The following is a 19462-nucleotide window of genomic DNA, read 5'->3' as shown; positions in this document are numbered from 1 at the left end:
TCCTGTCTTCCAACATGGAGGCTTCAGAGTTGCATCATCTGTAGCCAGCTATTCTAAATTCTAAATCTCAAATTCTAAAGGCTTCCTCTGCCTTTTCTCAAGTCCTTTGCCTCTTTCCCCTTCTCTGCTTCCAGTTTTTTGTTTTCACAAATAAGTCAGAATTTCAGAAGAAATTCAAAACCTTACTGAGGACCTTCCTCCTTTCGAACAATTCTCCAGGGTTGCTGTCCTAGGGTGATGGAGAGAGATGAAGCCTGATAAATGTTCTCCCCCCTTTCCAATGTAAAGGGAATGTGGTAGTTTTCCTGCCTGTTAAGATCCATTCATTTCATTATCCATCCACTTAAACCAGCTTTTCTATAGTATTTTAATTTTAGTTCTAGCTAAACTTTAAAAATTTTTATTTGAAGACACTTGTTCCCTTCAGTCTTGTAGATCTGTGTTTTTGACAATCAATACTCTGTTCCCTTTAGGCGCCCAACAGTGTTCTGGACAATGGAAGGTTTGTAGCACACACTCACTCAGGCTCAGTGAAGGAGATGGCGGGAACCTGCCTTTGTCTGTCTTTCTTTGGCATGTTCATTGTTTATTGCAATTGTTATTGTTTAGTTTCTCTGAGTGTCTCTGGGTAGCCCTGGTTGTCTTGGAACTCACTAGTTTCTGGTACAGAGAAGGAAACAAAACATTGGGTGTACTGGAGGCAGAGGAGGTCAGAAGCAAGAGGCTTCTGTTTGGGATCTCTCAGTGACTGGTTAGTGGAACCAGCCCCTGGGCATGGGGACATCAGGAAGAGAGATGGACAGGACAGCAGTTTGGTACAGAAAGTAGGGCCTGCTTGCTTCTAGCTTCTTACTGTCACTCAGTGTAAAACATCTAAATAATAATCAAGAAACCAACAAGATACAGGATACAGGAGTCAGGGAGGGAGGGAAGATGTGTTGGTAGATGTGGCTGCCATTGCAGAGGTGGGGTCCTGACTCAGGAGTTGAAGACCAGGGTGGAAATTTTGTTCAGTGGAGCAAAGGGGGGGACTCAGAGCTTGGGGTAATCCAGACTGAAGAGGCAGGTAGAGTGAATGGAGCCAGGAAGTGGGGTTACTGAGGCAGTGACCTAGATGCTAAATTGGAAGACATTCTAAACAGAGAGCAAACAAGGTTGACTGTTCCAGAAAAGTTACACGTGTAACGTGAGAGCTGGAAAACTCAGGTTGGCTTTGGTTACTAATCAGTGTGTGGTGTTTGGAACCTGGGCACAGCCGATGTTGGCTGCCTTCTGAGAGATGGAACGGTGTGGTGGAGAGCCATCATTAGAGATCTGGCAGAGGCTTGAGGATGCTATCTAATGTGACTAATGATTTTTGTTTTTACAGTGGAAGACAATCAGTTTCTGCCACAGTGGTCCTGTTAGGAAAAGGAGATATGGGAAGGTAGATCAAATCACTGAGAGGACTGAAAAGGGATGGGCGGGGAGAACAGAGGCCCAGGAAGTCTGAGAAACACACCCTTAGGTATTTCAGGATGGGTCTTTAAACGATGCTCTAATTAGAGTATCAGTCAGTGTCTCCTGGGGACAGCCTGTTAGCTCAGTTCCTTTTGTCTTTCAGTAGAGGACCCTCTCTCCAGCTTCCACTCCCCGAACTTCCTGAGGACGCCCGAGGTGGAAATGAGAGGTTCTGAGGATGTAGCCTCTGGAAGAGTGTTACAGCGGCTGATCCAGGAACAACTGCGCTATGGCACCCCAACTGAGAACATGAACCTGCTGGCCATTCAGCACCAGGCCACAGGGAGTGCAGGGCCAGCCCACGCCACCACCAACTTTTCTTCCACGGAAACCCTCACTCAAGAAGATCCACAAATGGTCTATCAGTCGGCCCGCCAAGAACCGCAGGGTCAAGAGCATCAGGGAGACAATACGGTGATGGAGAAGCAGGTCCGGTCCACACAGCCTCAGCAGAACAACGAGGAGCTCCCCACGTATGAGGAAGCCAAGGCCCAGTCCCAGTTCTTCAGGGGACAGCAGCAGCAGCAGCAACAGCAGCAGCAGCAACAGCAGCAGCAACAGCAGCAGGGACAGGGGCCCCTTAGCCACACTTATTACATGGCCGGAGGTACCAGTCAGAAGTCCCGCACTGAGGGGAGGCCCACAGTGAACCGGGCCAACAGTGGACAGGCGCATAAGGATGAGGCCCTGAAAGAACTAAAGCAGGGCCATGTCCGGTCCCTCAGTGAGAGGATCATGCAGCTGTCACTGGAGAGGAATGGGGCTAAGCAACACCTCCCCAGCTCTGGAAATGGAAAGAGCTTCAAAGCTGGAGGAGAGCCATCCCCAGCTCAGCCTGTCTGTAAAGCACTGGACCCTCGTGGCCCTCCACCTGAATACCCCTTCAAGACCAAGCCAATGAAATCCCCAGTCAGCAAGAACCAAGATCACGGTCTTTACTACAATGACCAGCACCCTGGGGTACTCCATGAGATGGTCAAACCTTACCCAGCACCTCAGCCTGCGAGAACAGAAGTGGCCGTCCTGAGGTATCAGCCACCCCCGGAGTATGGCGTCACCAGGTAACTACCAACTCAGCTTTGCAAAGCTCAGCCATATGTTTGGAGTTCTGTGAAGAGCATTAGCTTTTATCAAAAATTTTATCCATAGTACTTAAGAAGCCATTTGTGGGCCCAGGTACGTGGAAGAGGCTTGGAATGTCTTCCATTCTTAGCAGAGGGCAGCTGGGGATAAATGGGGATGTTGATTCCTGAGAGGTGTTATTACTCTGTGTGTGTGTGTGTGTGTTGTGGTGTATGTCGGTATGCTCGAATGTGCCTACATGTGCATAGGTGCATGTGGAGACCACATGAAGAAGTCGACACTCTTGAGTGTTGTTCCTCTGGTACCATCCACCTTTTTTTGGTTGCTTTTTAGGCAAGGTCTATCCAGAACTCACCAGTTAGTCTTGGCTGACTGGCTAGGCAGTTCAGGGACCTACGTGTCTTTGCCTTACCAACACATAAGCGTGTGCCATCACAACCAGCTTTCTTAACATTTGTTCTGAGTATTGAACCGGGATCGCTCTGCTTGTAAGACAAGTTACTTCACTGACTGAGCCATCTCCAGCCACAAAGATTTGTAGCCTTTCTGTTACATTAATAGAGCCATTCCCTCTCTCCGCGCCGTTCCTCTTCCTACCTCTGTCTATTGAGACAGGCTCTTACTAGGTATAGCAGCCCATGCTGGTCTTCAGCTCACAAGCCTCCTGGCTATGCCTCTCAAAACCAAGACTATGGCATGCACCATGATACTTGACTTCACTATAAAATTTAAAGATGCCTTCTTCTGCCTTTTGTGGGCACACACACACACACACACACACACACACACACGCGCGCGCGTTTTTTACAAAGAAGAAGAAGAGGAAAAAAGAAATACTCTGGATGTTCGAATATGGGCATGAACAAGACCATGGAAGTCCTCTAGTCCCAGGTGCCCAGAGCTGGCAGCTGAGCAGCAGGGCCTGGCTTCCAGCTTTTAGCCTTTCCACCTTTCATTCTAACTCATCTTACTGGCTTGTAGTGTAAGTGTGCTTTCTGATTGATGGGCAAGTTCAGCATTTCTTCCTATGTGTGCATTCTGTGCAGCCTTGATCTACAGATACAAGTATGTTCATTCCCCCCAAGAGCCCTTGAAGCCTTGTCTTTTGGGAAACCAGCATCAGAACACATCACTGCCATTCAGTGTGATGCTCAGGGTAGAGACATGCCAGAAGCACCAGGCAATTGGATAAGCTAGAAAGGCTCAAAAATCTCAAGATTAAGAAAGATTCCCAGGCTGCCTCTGCTCTAGCCTGGGCTACAGAGAGAGTCCCAGGAAAGCCAGGGCTACACAGAGAAACCCTGTCTCAGAATATCAAACAAACAAACAAGAAAGCCGCTGAGAGAGGGCGACCCGACTGGGGTCTCAAAGGATCAATCACAGCAGGCATCGGTAGGCAGGGAAGCCATGTGAATTTGTCTGGACTGAAAGGCAATGGTGTACCGCTCAGGTGTTTAGGTGTAGTACGATGAGACAGAGAATATGTTTGAAAGGGAAGTTGTGGACAATGGTGTAGCTCTCTCATAGTTAACATTTATCTTTAGGAGTGAGAAGCCTGCTGTTCTCAAGAGGAGACTACATGTTGGTATTTATTTAGTAACTGGATTGGTGATGTGGGATGGTTAGCCTGGGAGACTGGGCTTGCAAGGGCTTTCTGGAAAGGATTCGGTGCTTCAGAGAACTGGGTGTCCAGGTGGAGACAGCAGTAGAGGAGAGGTGTCTGTTACGAGAGGCGGGGAAATAGAGCAGAGGATTCTGTGATTGGTCAGATGGCTGAGGAGCAGGGACATGTGTTTGAGGCAGTTGGACATGGAGCCATTCTCTGGGGAGAATGTGGGAGTGGCCAGTGAGGAGGGTACCCGGCTTGCGCTGGAAGAGCGTGGCCCTAAGAGGACAGGTGTGTCCTGCTATTATTGGATGTGTCATCATAGAGCATTTGTCTGTATCTAAAATTCAATATGATGGAGCTCCTGATGTGACCCCAGTGGCTGGGAAGGTGCTGGATGATGGCCATGTCCTCCTCAGCTCTGACACATTTGACAACACGTGGACTTTATAGTCATCTTTCTGTTCCTGTAACCAAATTCCTGGCAAAAGGAAACATGTAGGAGGAATGACTTGTTTTGGCTCTGTCACAGTGGGGAAGGCAAAATGGAGTTCAGGGGCTGGGGGACTGGCTGGATCCTGTTACTCCTTACATCTCTGTGTAAGGAGGAAGAGGCCCTGGGGTGGGGTGTGGGGCAGCACTCAGCTGATTTTCTACTTCCGTCCTTTTTCTTCAGCCTGGGAATGTGTTGCTGCTCATATTCCATAGGTCTTTCCTCTGCGTTTAAACTTCTGGAAACACCCTGACGGGCATGCCCAGAGGTGTGTCTCCTAGGTGAGTCCAAATGTAATGAAGACGAACCATCTCAGTGTTGAATGCCAGTTCTGAGGCGTCCTGGCCAGCCCAAGCCCTCAGGAGCAGCAGAGTGCATTGCATTCTTCCTAGCATGTGCCAGATCGCGAATGTTTGTGTCACATTGTCATTTCAAAGGTCATCCCAAATGGGCAATCTCTCCAAATGACGCTTCCCTCCTCCTTGCTGGCTCACAGGTTTTTATGGTTTGTGTTTATCTTTATGTTTTGCCTGCATGTATGTCTGAGCACTGTTTCTATGCTTGATTCCCCCGGAGGCCAGAAGAGGAAATCAGATTCTCTGAAACTGGGGTTACAGACAGTTGTGGGCTACTTATAGGTTCTGGGAATTAAATCCAGGTCCTCTACAAACATGGCCAGTGGTCTTGCAGAGCCATCTCTGGCAGCGTAGAAGCTGGACCTTTTTGTGTCATGGCAATAAACCATGATGGGAAGTGAGGCACTTCCTAGAGGTCTCTCTGGTGACTTGTGGAGAGCACCATTCACCTCCAAATCCCGAGGTCAGAAAAACGAATTTCTGAGGGATCAGGGTGTCCTGATAAGCTTAGCACTGGAATTTACATGCCCAATAAAATGTCTTAGAAGATGTAACAGACAGGCCATTGTGACCCACCCCTGGGCTATAAGGCCACTTGGTGAGCCAGCTGTAGTAAGCACAGCTGTGGCGGGCCAGCATGACTCCAGCAGTGCAGCCTTTGGTCAGCTAGGTAACAAACAAACTTTCTTCACACGGGCCTGCTCCAGACATGGTTAGCAGAGCCTGGACTCTGCGGTTTGAACCTGAGACTCAGCAGTATGTGGCATTATACACCATCCAAAAGGCAAGCAATACTACTCAGAATCTCACCAGGCTGGTCTCTTCTCTGGTGCTTAAGGTGGTTGTGTGCTTGCCACCAATAGTGATAATTTAGGAAGCTACAGACTATTGGGTGCACACTATGTGCATGGCAGCATAGACTCCTGGATCAGGATGGGCCCTGACTGAGGCCCCTTGCGGGTCTTTCTGTCTGATGCTACAAGAGGCCCTGCTTAGGATCTAATGGATACCCAGCAATTTGACCCAACCTATTACTCTTTGAGACAAGTTTGAAGGATATGAAATACATTCAAGTTCTTGGGAGGAGAGTGAGGGTCTGACTCCCAGTCGCTCAGAGCTCTTTGCCTGTTCTGATAGTTGATGTTATCCCCTTTAACTTGTGTAAACTGGTGAGAGCAGCCACTGGCCCAAGTATAGCTGACCTAGAGCATCCTGGCCCCTTCTGTGAGTGAGCTCAAGTGGTCATGAGGAGGAGTGCTACGAACACAAGAGCTGGCCCTGGGGCAGCTCCAAGGATGTGCTTCTGGTCTTCCTCTGCTCCAGCTTGCTTGCTCTTCATCTGGAATTGAAAGTGGGTCACCGTGAGGACAAGATGAGACTTGAGCTGTTCTTGTGGAGGACGGTGACTCCCTCTACCCCCAAAGCAAACGTTTGTTATTCATTCTGACTCACTCTGTGGTGACTTGGCTTGGGTAGCTTGTGCTGCTAATGGGAATGAAGGCACCAATGAATTCCAGGGGTGGTTGGATTTCTCTATTAGAGTGATTTAGAGTATATTAGTCAAGATGCAGTCTTCCCCTCCCCCCAAGAGCTCTATGTTAAAAATGAGAGTGAAGAACTAGAGCTGCTAAAAGTTTCATATTGATCTCCTATCATATTGCTCTCCTATTTCCCAGTAAGCCACTAACATGGTAAAACATGGGATTTACTAGCTAGATAGTATCAATCTGGAAAATGTTTTTGCTCCTATCATTTATATACTTTAATCAAGATCATGTATAAAATAAAACTAAAACCTGTTTTTCTCTAATACCTGTTTGAGTTTTCCTTTACAGATGCTTGGCTCTCTGCAGCTCTGTGTGAAATCATGGAGCACTGTAGCAGGGTTTCCCCAAGGACTTACTGGGTGCAGATATTTACTGTGGGTTATGTTCCTTAACGTTTACAACAATTATAAGAAATGGGGACTAGGGATTGGGGAGATTGCTCAGCAGCAAAGGGCATTGCCGTTCTTACAAAAGAGGACCCCAGGTCAGTTCCTAGTACCTGCATGGTGGCTCACAACTGTCTATAACTCCAGTTCCAGGGACCTAGTACTTCTTTTGGCCTCATGAGTAGTATGCATGAGGTCCACAAACACACGTGCAGACAAAACACCCATACACATAAAATAAAAATAAATAAACCTGAATAAAAATAAAGAGGTGCTATTAAAAAGCCCATTCTTATGTATGCAAAACCTGATGAAAGAGAGAGGGTCCAGAAACAAGTCATGGCCAACAGTTTGGTAGTGTAGGAGCCGTAGCAAGCCCAGAGCCCCTTGCTGCACATAGTGCATCCCCCAGTTAAGCACTTGTGACTGAACATGCATCGGAAACACGCTTAAGTTTTTACTTGACCCGACTTACCTGGTGAATTTGTAATTATTATAGAATCTCAACAGACCCCTTCCCCTATATATCCTGGAAGACAATGGGAACAAACTTAACTTTGTAGGGAGATTCATTCTGTGAGCTACAGGAGGGTCTAACCCCTTCATATGGAAATATGTCAACTAGAAATTTCACATTCAGGAACTACAGAGTCAGTTATGGCAGGGTGGAGGCAGGTGGAGGGGAGAAAGCAACAGACTGTCTGTCTTGGAATGTGGTCAGCACTTACTTTAGACCAATGTCTGTTTTAGTAAGAACCCCCTTAAGAAGAGACAGTAGCAACGGTTGGTGAAGGACTCTGATGGCCTTTCTCTGCCTGCTGAGCCTGGGGTTGTCTTCTCTGCCCTTCATCATGGCCCTGTTAGGTCTGTTCAGGAGAGTGGCTTTGATTTCCAGCTTCCCAGAAACAGAAGAGTGGCTGCCCATCTGGGGCTGGACTAACTTGACTTTTGGTAGGCAGATACCTGTAAAGCAGGGAGGGAATGGTTCTGTGTCAGGCTGCTGAGAGCTCTGAGAAGCCAGGGGCTGTGGCTTCCTTGCACAGGGCTGGCTTCTTGCTTTTTCTAAGAGGCATGACATCACCATCACCTGTGCTGTGACTGGAGAAAACTGTAGTATGCTCAAATTGTACAGTAACTACATTCTCTATCAAGATACATTTCTTCCCTAGAGATATCCTGGTGTGTGTGTGTGTGTGTGTGTGTGTGTGTGTGCGCGCGCAGTAATGTACAGGATCATTGTGCTGGCTAGTTATATGTCAACTCAATACAAGCTAAAATCAGCTGAGAGGAGGAACCTCAATTAAGAAAATGCCTCCATAAAATCTGGCTCTAGGCAAGCCTGTAGGACATTTTCATAATTGTGGCTGATATGGGAAGACCCAGCCCATTGTGGGTGGGGCCATCCCTGTGATGGTGTTCCTGGGTTCTATAAAACAGGCTAAGCAAGCCATGGAGACCAAGGCAGTAAGCAGCATCCCTCCGTGGTCTCTGCATCAGCTCCTGCCTCCAGGTTTCTGCTCTATTCGAGTTTCTTCCTATCTTAAGTTCTTTTGGTGAAGAACTGTTATATAGAACTGTGAGCAAAATAAATCCTTTCTCCCCAAGTGGCTTTTGGTCATGGTGTTGTATCACAGCACCCTAACTAAGATGGTCACTCTCTGGGAACATGGCAAATGGCATTCCATGGAGGAGGGAGAGCCAGGTGGGAGGAGAGCGCAGGACCACATTCAATCAATGAACAGCAACGTAACCTGTGCAAGGACAGTTTATCAGGAGTATGTGCAGAGGCATGTGGAAATGGCTGGTGTATGGGCCAGGTAAGTGATGTATTACAAGTTTAATAGAAACAGCTGGGAAAAGAGGAGAAATTTGGAGGAGTGTGTGCTTCTGAAATGGTGAATTAGCATTTGTAGTTTATACAGTCATGAAAATGAACCAATACTTGGAATTAGTGGGTAAACTAAACCCTTGGCTGCTTTGATAAAATTGTTTCCCTAAGTGAAAAGGAGGCCATGTAGCCTCATTTATTTAAGTTTGACTGTATATATATATATGCTGAACTTATTATCATGACTCAGGAGTGTCAGCCAGACTTGGTGGTGCACACCTGTAATTCTAGCTCTTGGAGATGGAGGCAGCAGGTCAGTAATTCAGCCAAGGTCATCCTTGGCTACCTAGCAAGATCGAGGCTAGCCGAGGTTGTATTAGACCTTTTTCAGAGAGAGAGAGAGAGGAAAAGAGAGAAGAGGAGAAAAGAGGAAGAGAGGGAGAGGGAGAGAGGAGAGAGGAAGGGAGAGAAGAGGAAAGGAGAAGAGAGGAGAGGAGAGGGAGGGTGGGGAGAGAGAGAGAGAGAGAGAGAGAGAGTTAGTTTTCAGGAATGCCCACAGACCACAGCATTTAGGCAATACGCCATTAAATGTAGTGCCTCCTGTGTCCAGAGAAATAACTGTGGTGTGGGAATCTTAAAGAACTAGGGTCAAGTTCAGGTCACTTTCCCAGGAAACCTGACACAGCCCCAGCTGCAATGCATTGCAGGGCAACTTCTTTAAACAGATAGGCTGTGAGACCCACCCACATAGCAAGGATTCTGGATTCAGTTAACTCAAGAGTCAAGTTTTAATTTGAGCATTTATGAAACCCATGGTGGTTTGCAGGACCAACAGGTGGGGACTTGTGCTCCTTCGGTTCACAGAGCCTCAGTTTCCTTGTCTGTTTATTTAGCGTATTTTTGAGAGAGTTCTTGTCCTGTTGTCCAGCTTGGCCTTGACCCCTTAGGCTCATGCAGTCCTGCCTCAATCAGCCAGTTAAGTAGCTGGGGCTAGGGGTAAATGTCACACCACACCCTTTCCTCCTCTGTGTTCTTCCTACAACCAACAGCATTACTGCCTGACATGATCATAATATGTTTACTGTAGCAGTTACTTATGTGTGTGTATGTGTGTAAGTATGTTTATCCTCATAGTTTATCCTCCAAAGAGAGAGAATATTGACTTTCTCCAATTTCCTTATCAAATTCAGTCTGTATTAAACAGTCTTTTAAAACACTATGTTGCTTTAAAAATCAGAGAGTTTTCCGACAGTTCTGTGTTGTAAAGCACTGTAAATGTGTGGCTTTTTTCTTTCCTGTGGTCTTTTACTATTTCATCTTATTTTCTAAAATAACAGTGGTGGTTATTTTGTCTGTTTTTTCTTATTTTTATAGAATACACATAGTACTTAGATGATAATTACTAGTTGTTTTCTCCTCACCCTGGTCAGATAACCGAGAAGAAGAAAGTTAGGGAAGGATGGCTTTATTTGTGGCCCCTGGCTTAAGAAGAGGACACCATGGTGGGGGAGGTGTGGCTTCCAGCGCTTGGGTGGTCACGAGTGCTATCAGGAAGCAGAGAGGGGGTGAACACAGTATTTGGTTGGACCTTTTACTCTTTTTATTCAGTCTGGGGCTCTAGGGTGGACAGTGCTGCCCATATTCAGGATGGGTGTCTCCTTAGATAAACCACTTGGGAAACATTCTCACAGATACACACAAAGGCCTGTCTCCTAGGTGATTCCAGATCCAGTCAAGTTGACAATGAGAAAGAACTATAATAGGAATTTTTTTAAAAAAAGCTACAGATATCCTATAAAAACAGCAAAAAGAAAAAGAGAGAGAGAGAGAGAAAAGAAAGAAAGGAGGAAGAGCGAGCCATAGTTGCCCCGAGTGGAGCCGTAGTTGCCCTGAGTGGAGCCACAGTCCCCCTAACTGGAAACAGCCACCTTTAGCAGTTACATTCACTCAAGGCCAGCTTGGGCTGTGTGGTATGATTCTCTTTCATAATAACTAGACCCAACTAGAGTGCCAAGAGTACTCATGAAAAATTAAAAACATTGCATGAAAGCTTGTTGTTCTGACTTATTCATAGATACATTCAGAACTTGTTTCAATTCTTTTTTTTTTTCCATTTTTTATTAGGTATTTAACTCATTTACATTTCCAATGCTATACCAAAAGTCCCCCATATCCACCCACCCCCACTCCCCTGCCCACCCACTCCCCCTTTTTGGCCCTGGTATTCCCCTGTACTGGGGCATATAAAGTTTGCAAGTCCAATGGGCCTCTCTTTCCAGTGATGGCCGACTAGGCCCTCTTTTGATATATATGCAGCTAGAGTCAAGAGCTCCGGGGTACTGGTTAGCTCATAATGTTGTTCCACCTATAGGGTTGCAGATCCCTTTAGCTCCTTGGCTACTTTCTCTAGCTCCTCCATTGGGAGCCCTATGATCCATCCATTAGCTGACTGTGAGCATCCACTTCTGTGTTTGCTGGGCCCCGGCATAGTCTCACAAGAGACAGCTACATCTGCGTCCTTTCAATAAAATCTTGCTAGTGTATGCAATGGTGTCAGCGTTTGGATGCTGATTATGGGGTGGATCCCTGGCTATGGCAGTCTCTACATGGTCCATCCTTTCATCTCAGCTCCAAACTCTGTCTCTGTAACTCCTTCCATGGGTGTTTTGTTCCCAAATCTAAGGAGGGGCATAGTGTCCACACTTCAGTCTTCATTCTCCTTGAGTTTCATGTGTTTAGCAAATTATATCTTATATCTTGGGTATCCTAGGTTTGGGGCTAATATCCACTTATCAGTGAATACATATTGTGTGAGTTTCTTTGTGAATGTGTTACCTCACTCAGGATGATGCCCTCCAGGTCCATCCATTTGGCTAGGAATTTCATAAATTCATTCTTTTTAATAGCTGAGTAGTACTCCATTGTGTAGATGTAATACCGAATGGCAGAGAAGCACTTGAAAAATGTTCAACATCCTTAATCATCAGGGAAATGCAAATCAAAACAACCCTGAGATTCCACCTCACACCAGTCAGAATGGCTAAGATCAAAAATTCAGGTGACAGCAGATGCTGGCGAGGATGTGGAGAAAGAGGAACACTCCTCCATTGTTGGTGGGAGTGCAGGCTTGTACAACCACTCTGGAAATCAGTCTGGCGGTTCCTCAGAAAACTGGACATAGTACTACCGGAGGATCCAGCAATACCTCTCCTGGGCATATATCCAGAAGATGCCCCAACAGGTAAGAAGGACACATGCTCCACTATGTTCATAGCAGCCTTATTTATAATAGCCAGAAGCTGGAAAGAACCTAGATGCCCCTCAACAGAGGAATGGATACAGAAAATGTGGTACTTGTTTCAATTCTTATTTCTGTTCATATTTATGTTGGAAAATATATACTTGGTATTTTAACTTTCTCTTTTGTAAATTATTTAATCACATTCTTCATCTCTCTACCCACTTATTTTTATTTCCTGTTGTATTTCACAAAGTGTTTGTCAATGAGATAAACCATGTTTTGTAATGACTGACCCGTAGATACATACAGAGTTTAGTGCACAGAATGTAGCCTGAAATTCCAGCTCTGCCTGTTGGTGGTCTGGGGCCACGTGGAGACACCTAGCCATTTACTTAAGTTCTCTGACACCACTGAGTTCTGGAATTGCCCACCATGCCTACTGACCTGCATTGGATCCCAAGAATCTTCTGGTGGAGCTGTATCTTCAAGTTCTCCTCTGACTTCTGTCCATGTGCCATGATGGACATACATATACACACATGCATATGCACACATACAGACATAGGCATGTATACGTAATCAATAAAAATGCAATAGAAGCCGGGCAGTGGTGGTGCACGGCTTTAATCCCAGCACTACAGAAGCAGAGACAAGAAGTTCTCCCTGAGTTCAAGGCAAACCTGGTCTACTGAGTGAGTTCCATGACAGCCAGGGCTACATAGTGAAACCCTGTCTCAAAAAAACAAAACACAAGGGCTGGTGAGATGGATGGCTCAGCGGTTAAGAGCACTGACTGCTCTACTGAAGGTCCTGAGTTCAAATCCCAGCAACCACATGGTGACTCATAACCACCCTTAATGAGATCTGACACCCTCTTCTGGTGCCTCTGAAGTCAGCTACAGTGTACTTATATATAATAATAAATAAATCTTTAAAAAAACCACACAACCCCACCCCCACCCCCTGAAACAACAGCAAAATGTAAATACTGTATGGGCATGTGTGTAATGTAAAACTTCCCAGAAGTTCCTTTCATGATCTTTTAATTTTAAAACACTATTAATTTCAACTTAGTTTGTGATATAACATACTAGAATATCTAAAACTTTAGTCATCAGATTTCTTTTCATGGATAAGAACTAGTTTAGTTGAACTAATTTTGAGAACTGGGATTTGTAATTTAGAGGCTAGTCATTCTTTCATAATTCTGTTTTAGACAATTATTTTTGTTTTGTTTTTTACATTTTTACAATTATTTTAACACCTTTCTGTCTTAGTCAGGGTTTCTGTTCCTGCACAAACATCATGACCAAGAAGCAGTTGGGGAGGAAAGGGTTTATTCAGCTTACATTTCCACATTGCTGTTCATCACTGAAAGAAGTCAGGACTGGAACTCAAGCAGGTCAGAAAGCAGGAGCTGATGCAGAGGCCATGGAGGGATGTTCTTTACTGGCTTGCTTCCCCTGGCTTGCTCAGCCTGCTCTCTTATAGAACCCAAGGCTACCAGCCCAGGGATGGTCCCACCTACAAGGGGCCTTTCCCCCTTGATCACTAATTGAGAAAATGCCTTACAGTTGGATCTCATGGAGGCATTTCCTCAACTGAAGCTCCTTTCTCTGTGGTAACTCCAGCTGTGTCAATTTGACACCCAAAACCAGCCAGTACACTTTCTATTTTTAAAATTATGTGTGGTGTCTGTGTGTGTGTGTGTGTGCATGTGTGGTTTATGGTATGTGGTCTCTGTACATGTGCGTGTTTGTGTGTGTCTGTACTTGTGTGTCTGTGTGTAGTATTTGTGCATGTGTGGTTTGTGATATGTGGTCTCTCTCTGTATGTGTGTGTGCATGTGTGGTTTGTAGTTTGTGGTCTCTCTCTGTATAAGTGTGTGTGTGTGTGTGTGTGTGTGTGTGTGTGTGTGTGTGTTTGCCCCACCGAGACTAGAGGACAGCATCAGATCCCCTGGACCTGGAGGTTCAGGCAGGTATGAGACATCCAGTGTGGGTGCTGACAACCAAACTCTGGTCCTCTGCAAGAGCAGAATGCACTCTTAACCACTGGACCGCCTTTCCAGCACCCTTTTGAAATACTAAAAGATGCATATGAAATTTATTTAGAAGTCTATTTGCTGATTCACTTAGAATATTTAAGAGGCATTTTTATACCAAGGGGATCACCCAGTAATGTGCCTTGCTGCACAACTTGAAAAATCTATGTTTGGACCCCTAGAACCTGGCATGATGGGGCCTACCGGTAACCCTAGCGCTGGTAGGATGAGGCAGGAGGATTCTTGAAGCAGCCAGCTAGCTGAGCTGAATCTGTATTCCAGGTTCATTGAGAGATTGTCTCCACAACTGAAGGCAGAGATGATTCAGGAAGGACACCTGGCATGTGTGTGTCCTCTCCACCCACACATGCACACAAGTCTTCACTAACAATACGTGTGCAGCACATAGACGTGCACCCAGAGTCCAGACAGCAGAATCCCCACACTCTTTAGTCAGTCCAGGTATTGAAAGGATTACCTTTCTGCAAGTACTTAAGATAAACCCTCCAGATGTTTTCCTTCTCATTTCAAGTCTTTGATGCCTTTACCCAGAGCACATGTAAATACTCAGCGGCCTGTTTCTGTTTCGGATGGACATGCAGGAGTGAGATCTGAGGGTGACGGGTCCTGATGTGTCCTCGTGGCACCCTGAGCTGCTCAGGTTCTTCGCCTGCATTCCGTGGTGCTGACTGGGGGGCCCTGGTGGGGTGGGCATGTATGCTTTAAACTTTGTATGGAATGTCAGATCTCCGGGTTGTCCTGTAAATCCTGGGAACTTAATTTGCATACTTATAAAATAGAGTAATACTGCAGCTGGTATAGGAACAGTGGATGCCCAGGTTGGTGTGAAGTAGTTAAATCAGTGCTACTCAGAACACTCCTATTTGCAGGTAGAATGTAAAAAATGTGTTTAAATATTCTTATAAAACTGGTGCATGTTGAGAGGAACAAATGTTACTAACAGCCTTTTTCTCCAAACCAAATAACACTTAGTTAAGCTTCATGACCTCTGCACACGAGAAGGGGAGAGGTCCTGTTATGTGATTACTATGCTACTGTGTCAGGATGATTCCATGGTAAAATCTGATTGGCATGGAGAGTCTCCTTCATCACAGACTGTCAAAGGTTTGTCTCTTCTTTGAAAAGCAATCAAGCAAATAGAACCAACTTGGTCTCAGAGTTGGGGATTAAATCAGTTAACAGAAATGATGCGTCTCAAGTCACTGAGTCATAAGCTTCTTTCTATCCTTGGAAAGGTTGCACACTAATAATTAGGCGGAAGAAAAGGCATGGGATATTAAGGACATTAAAGTATAAACTGGAGAGTAGAGATGGCATAAGGCCGCAGTGGTGGGTTGTCGGGGTTGTTGGGGTGATTAAGGCTCCCTTGGAAGCTCAGAGGGGAGAGTTAGGTACAGATTCTGGGAGAATGGCCCAGGCCAGCACCAACCGAGCCAGCCTCTGCTCTGGTATCTCTCAGGACACCACTCTCCAGATCATGCAGTTCCTGTTTCTTACCTGACTGTGGCATTGGGCTTGAGTATTTTAAGGCTCTGTTGGTCATTTAAGAAACTGAACCTGCCTGACCTTTTGGGACTTGGCCAGCCATGCCTGCTTTTACCCTTGTGGTGCTTGGTAAGGTGAGAAAGTGTCTACCTGGCAGACAGGGTAGTCCCTTGGCGAGTATGGGGTGGATGCTCTCTACAGTCACACCACATCTGACTCTCTTGGATGTTTCATCTCTTGTATTTTGGAGGTTGCCTCCTGTGATCTTGTTTTTATTCTAAGTAGACAAATAGTGATATGGTGTGTGTGTGTGTGTGTGTGTGTGTGTGTGTGTGTGTAGGGGTATGCCTCATATATGCATAGTAGCACATATGTCATGTGTATATATGAGGGACAGAAGACAGCTTGTGAAAGTTGATTGTCTGCTCCCACCATGTAGAACCTGGGAACAAACTTAGGTCGTCAGCCTTGGTGGTGGGGCGCCTGCAATCTCACCAGCCTGATAACCTATTTTTAGAAAGGCTAATGCCTGTAATAGGCTAAGCACAATAGCTGGATGTAGGAAGTGCTTAGTAGATATTAGCCATAAGTAAAGCTTTGAGAGCGTCTCATGAATGCTCCATGCCCAGTTACAGAGACAGAGAGCAGCTGGCACCATCCAGTGGTGTGTGCCAGGCTGAATTCTCTACCATGATCCAACATGGGAAACTGCCTCACAGGTTGTCAAGGACAGCATACAATCATATCCGTTGTTTGCTTATTAATGTTGACTCCCATGGCCTCTTTCCTTCTTTGGTCCCCATAACTGGTGATGACCCACCATTATGTTGTCTCAGCTGAGGGCAGGCTGTTCTTTGGCGCTGGAATGCTTGTCCATGGGCCTACCTGTTCTCCCGGGTGCTCCCACTAAGCCCGGTCCCACCTGGTCCAGCTGTAGGAGTCCAAAGCCCTGGCTGCCTGAGTAGTGGACCTTAGGAACAGAGGTGTTCTCTCATTCTCGTCTGGAAAGTTCTCCTGGGTGAACAGCAAGGGCAAAGCTGCTTGCTGATTGGTAGAAGACCTCCAATCTGACCTCTTCTTTTAAGCTTGACACGTATTTGCCCCCGACCCCCAGCATCCTTACAGCCTTTTGAAGGTATTAGGTAAGTGTTAGGTTGTCATCATCTGATTTCCATCTTTCTCCTTGAGTTTCCTGTTATCAGGAGAGAGAACTGAGGAGGTGGTGTTCACTAAGTGGATTCAAACCCAGATTTAAGTGAATCTCAGATGGAAACCCCACCCTTACCTCCAGTCCATCCAAGAGCATAGCTGTCCACCCCTGGCTCTAAGGGCAGCTGTTTCATTACCCTTGTGCCTTGTGAGGAGATGCATCAGAGGTACAAAGGAGCATCAGTCTTTGAAGTCACTGTTGCAACTGTGGTATTGGGCTCTTTCTAAAATGCTCTGTTTCTGTATAAAATGCAGTGCAGGATTCACTGGCCTGTAGGTAGCCATGAGCAATAATAAGTCACTTGTTTGGGGTCCATGCTTGACAGGAGTTCTTATGACCTGGGGAAACAGAGTGTGTACAGGACTCACGGTCTGTCCTCTCTTGTGATAGGGTTGCACCCTCTTGTACAGGACAGCATGTGGAATGGGCACAGATGCATCAAACATCTTAGTCTAAAGAGAGGCTAAGTGGTTTTATAGTGTTCATAGAGAGGGAAGAAAATGCTTTAGATTCCTGCTGGTATTTTTTTTCTTAGTGGAAGAAGAAAGAAGGGGAATGTCACATGTGAAATAAAGAGCTATGTGGTGCTCCAAGATTTTTTACCTTGACTAGGAAAGGAAGCTTAGACCCAGCTGATTAGCATGGAATGGAGAAGGAACTTAAGATGGAAGGGGATTCAACTTGGAGCATCTCCTGAGGCTGGGTGGGAAAGGCTGATGTTAGTAACCGAGGCCTGAGGTCAGTCATGGTGGGGTAATATGCCAGGATCAGTCCATGGTCATCTTCAGGAAGGTTAAAAAGATCCTTAAATTTGCAGCATTTGACACTTAGTTACAAGGAGCTGGCATTCAGAGGTATTGTAAGACCCCAGATGCTGGGCCTCCGCTCAAGTCCCGGGATGAGCTGGCCAACACCCCAACGTCCCAAGAGAAAACCACACCTGTTGCAAACTGCAAGAGGTTTTATTATCAGCTAGCTGAGGATGAGCCCTTGCGGTGACAGTAGGGGGCTTTTAACATCTAGCTGAGGAGTTGGGAGGAGTTGGGAGGAGAGTTGGGAGGAGGAGTTCTCTTCTGGGTGTCCTTGGTGAAATTCACAAGGCAGGAGTGGGGAGTGAGTTCTTTCTGAATTTTTATCTCCCTGTCCTCGGCACAGGAAGGCAGGCATCTCTTGTTGTACAGTATAGAAACAAAAAGGCGTTTTTGCTGGCTAATAGAGAACAAAGAGCTTCTTTCTAGCTGTATTTTTAAAGATCAGGGAAAACAAGTTTGGGGAAATGTTTTAGGGGCTCTACCTTGCAGGGAGAAATGCTTTAAGCCGGGGTCTCACAGTATCACAGCTGTGAGACATGCTTATGAAGTGGAAGCTATGACAGTCATCAGGGTCTAAAGAAAATGTACTCAAAAGGAAAATGTAGGTCTCAATAACCTCCTGGTGGGACATTGGAGGAGTGCTGTGACTTTTGGTTGTGAATGGCCACAAGTTACACATGTAAGTGACATTCTCTGGAAGGCTCACCCTTTGACAGAAATAATAGGTAGTTTTGGACTGATGCCAGATTTTTAAAATTTTTATTTATGCTTTATGAGACAGGGTCTTACTCTTTAGCCCAGACTGCCCTGTAACTGATCACATGTAGCCCAGGTTCTCCTTGAACTTGTGGTCATCTTCCTGCCTCTGCCTCTGCCTCTGCCTCTGCCTCTGCCTCTGCCTCTGCCTCTGCCTCTGCCTCTGCCTCTGCCTCTGCCTCTGCCTCTGCCTCTGCCTCTGCCTCTGCCTCTGCCTCTGCCTCTGCCTCTGCCTCTGCCTCTGCCTCTGCCTCTGCCTCTGCCTCTGCCTCTGCCTCTGCCTCTGCCTCTGCCTCTGCCTCTGCCTCTGCCTCTGCCTCTGCCTCTGCCTCTGCCTCTGCCTCTGCCAAGTGCTGGGAGTACAGGCTGTGCCAGCACACAGAGCTGTCTTACAGTCGAGTTTCATCACCCCTCCTCCAGTTCTAAGACTTGGAAGTAGAGATTAACAAGAAAGCTAAACCTTGTAGAGGGACAGCAGGGATGGGAGAACCCGATATTAAGATCTATGACTGCCATTTGTTCCTGCACCTGTGCAGGTTCCTATGAGGAGCCCTTGGCTTAGCCTGAAAGAAAACATGGTTATTCTCATGAAACAGGCTGACAGAATTCTGAAGAATTTGGGGGAAGGGGAAGGGGGAGGGGAAGTGAAGACCGGAGGTAGAAATTCATGATTCCAAGTTGAAGTTCAGCACCAGGTACTGAGCTGTTGAAGGACACTGTTGGCTCCTTTATCATCGGGCTAGATGTGAAGTCTGGAAGTTTAGACCCCAGAACCAACAGATCAAAACAAGCCAGTCCTTTGCTCATACTTTCCCATTTGATTAAGTGGTACCCCTACCCATTTCTTGCTGAGCCCCATATCTAGAAATAATATTTTATCTTCCTCCATCTTTGTTTTTCTCATTCTTCATATTCATACCCAGACTTCTCCTGGGCTCTGCCTTTACACTGAGTTCTCAGCACATCACTCCTAGCGAGGCAGCCCTCAGTGGCCTCTGTGTGCCTCTTATGGAAGTGTGGCTGCAGCTTGCACAGACCCTCCCACCCCCGTCTAGCACTGCTGCCCTGTGGGTGTGCTTTCTTCCATGTGGTGA

The 19462-nt window shown here is 46.3% G+C and overlaps 1 protein-coding gene across 8 annotated transcripts in view; it reads left to right on the top strand.

Moving 5' to 3' along the window:
• Amotl1 (angiomotin-like 1) overlaps positions 1 to 19462 on the top strand; it is a 121009-nt gene that overhangs the window by 67660 nt on the left and 33887 nt on the right. For 5 of the 8 annotated variants that reach the window (XM_006510666.3, XM_030244693.1, XM_006510668.1 and 2 more), the window contains one exon: positions 1604 to 2561. In XM_006510666.3, the coding sequence (XP_006510729.1) occupies positions 1604 to 2561 (958 nt within the window). The remainder of the gene's footprint in view (positions 1 to 1603; positions 2562 to 19462) is intronic. The other 3 variants (XM_006510667.3, XM_006510670.2, XM_030244692.1) reach the window with 1 other exon arrangement.

Source organism: Mus musculus, chromosome 9 (assembly GCF_000001635.26).
Source record: "Mus musculus strain C57BL/6J chromosome 9, GRCm38.p6 C57BL/6J".
Classification (NCBI taxonomy): Eukaryota; Metazoa; Chordata; class Mammalia; order Rodentia; family Muridae; genus Mus; species Mus musculus.
The sequence above is the reverse complement of the archived record's forward strand: the minus strand, read 5'-3'. Positions and strand labels throughout refer to the sequence as shown.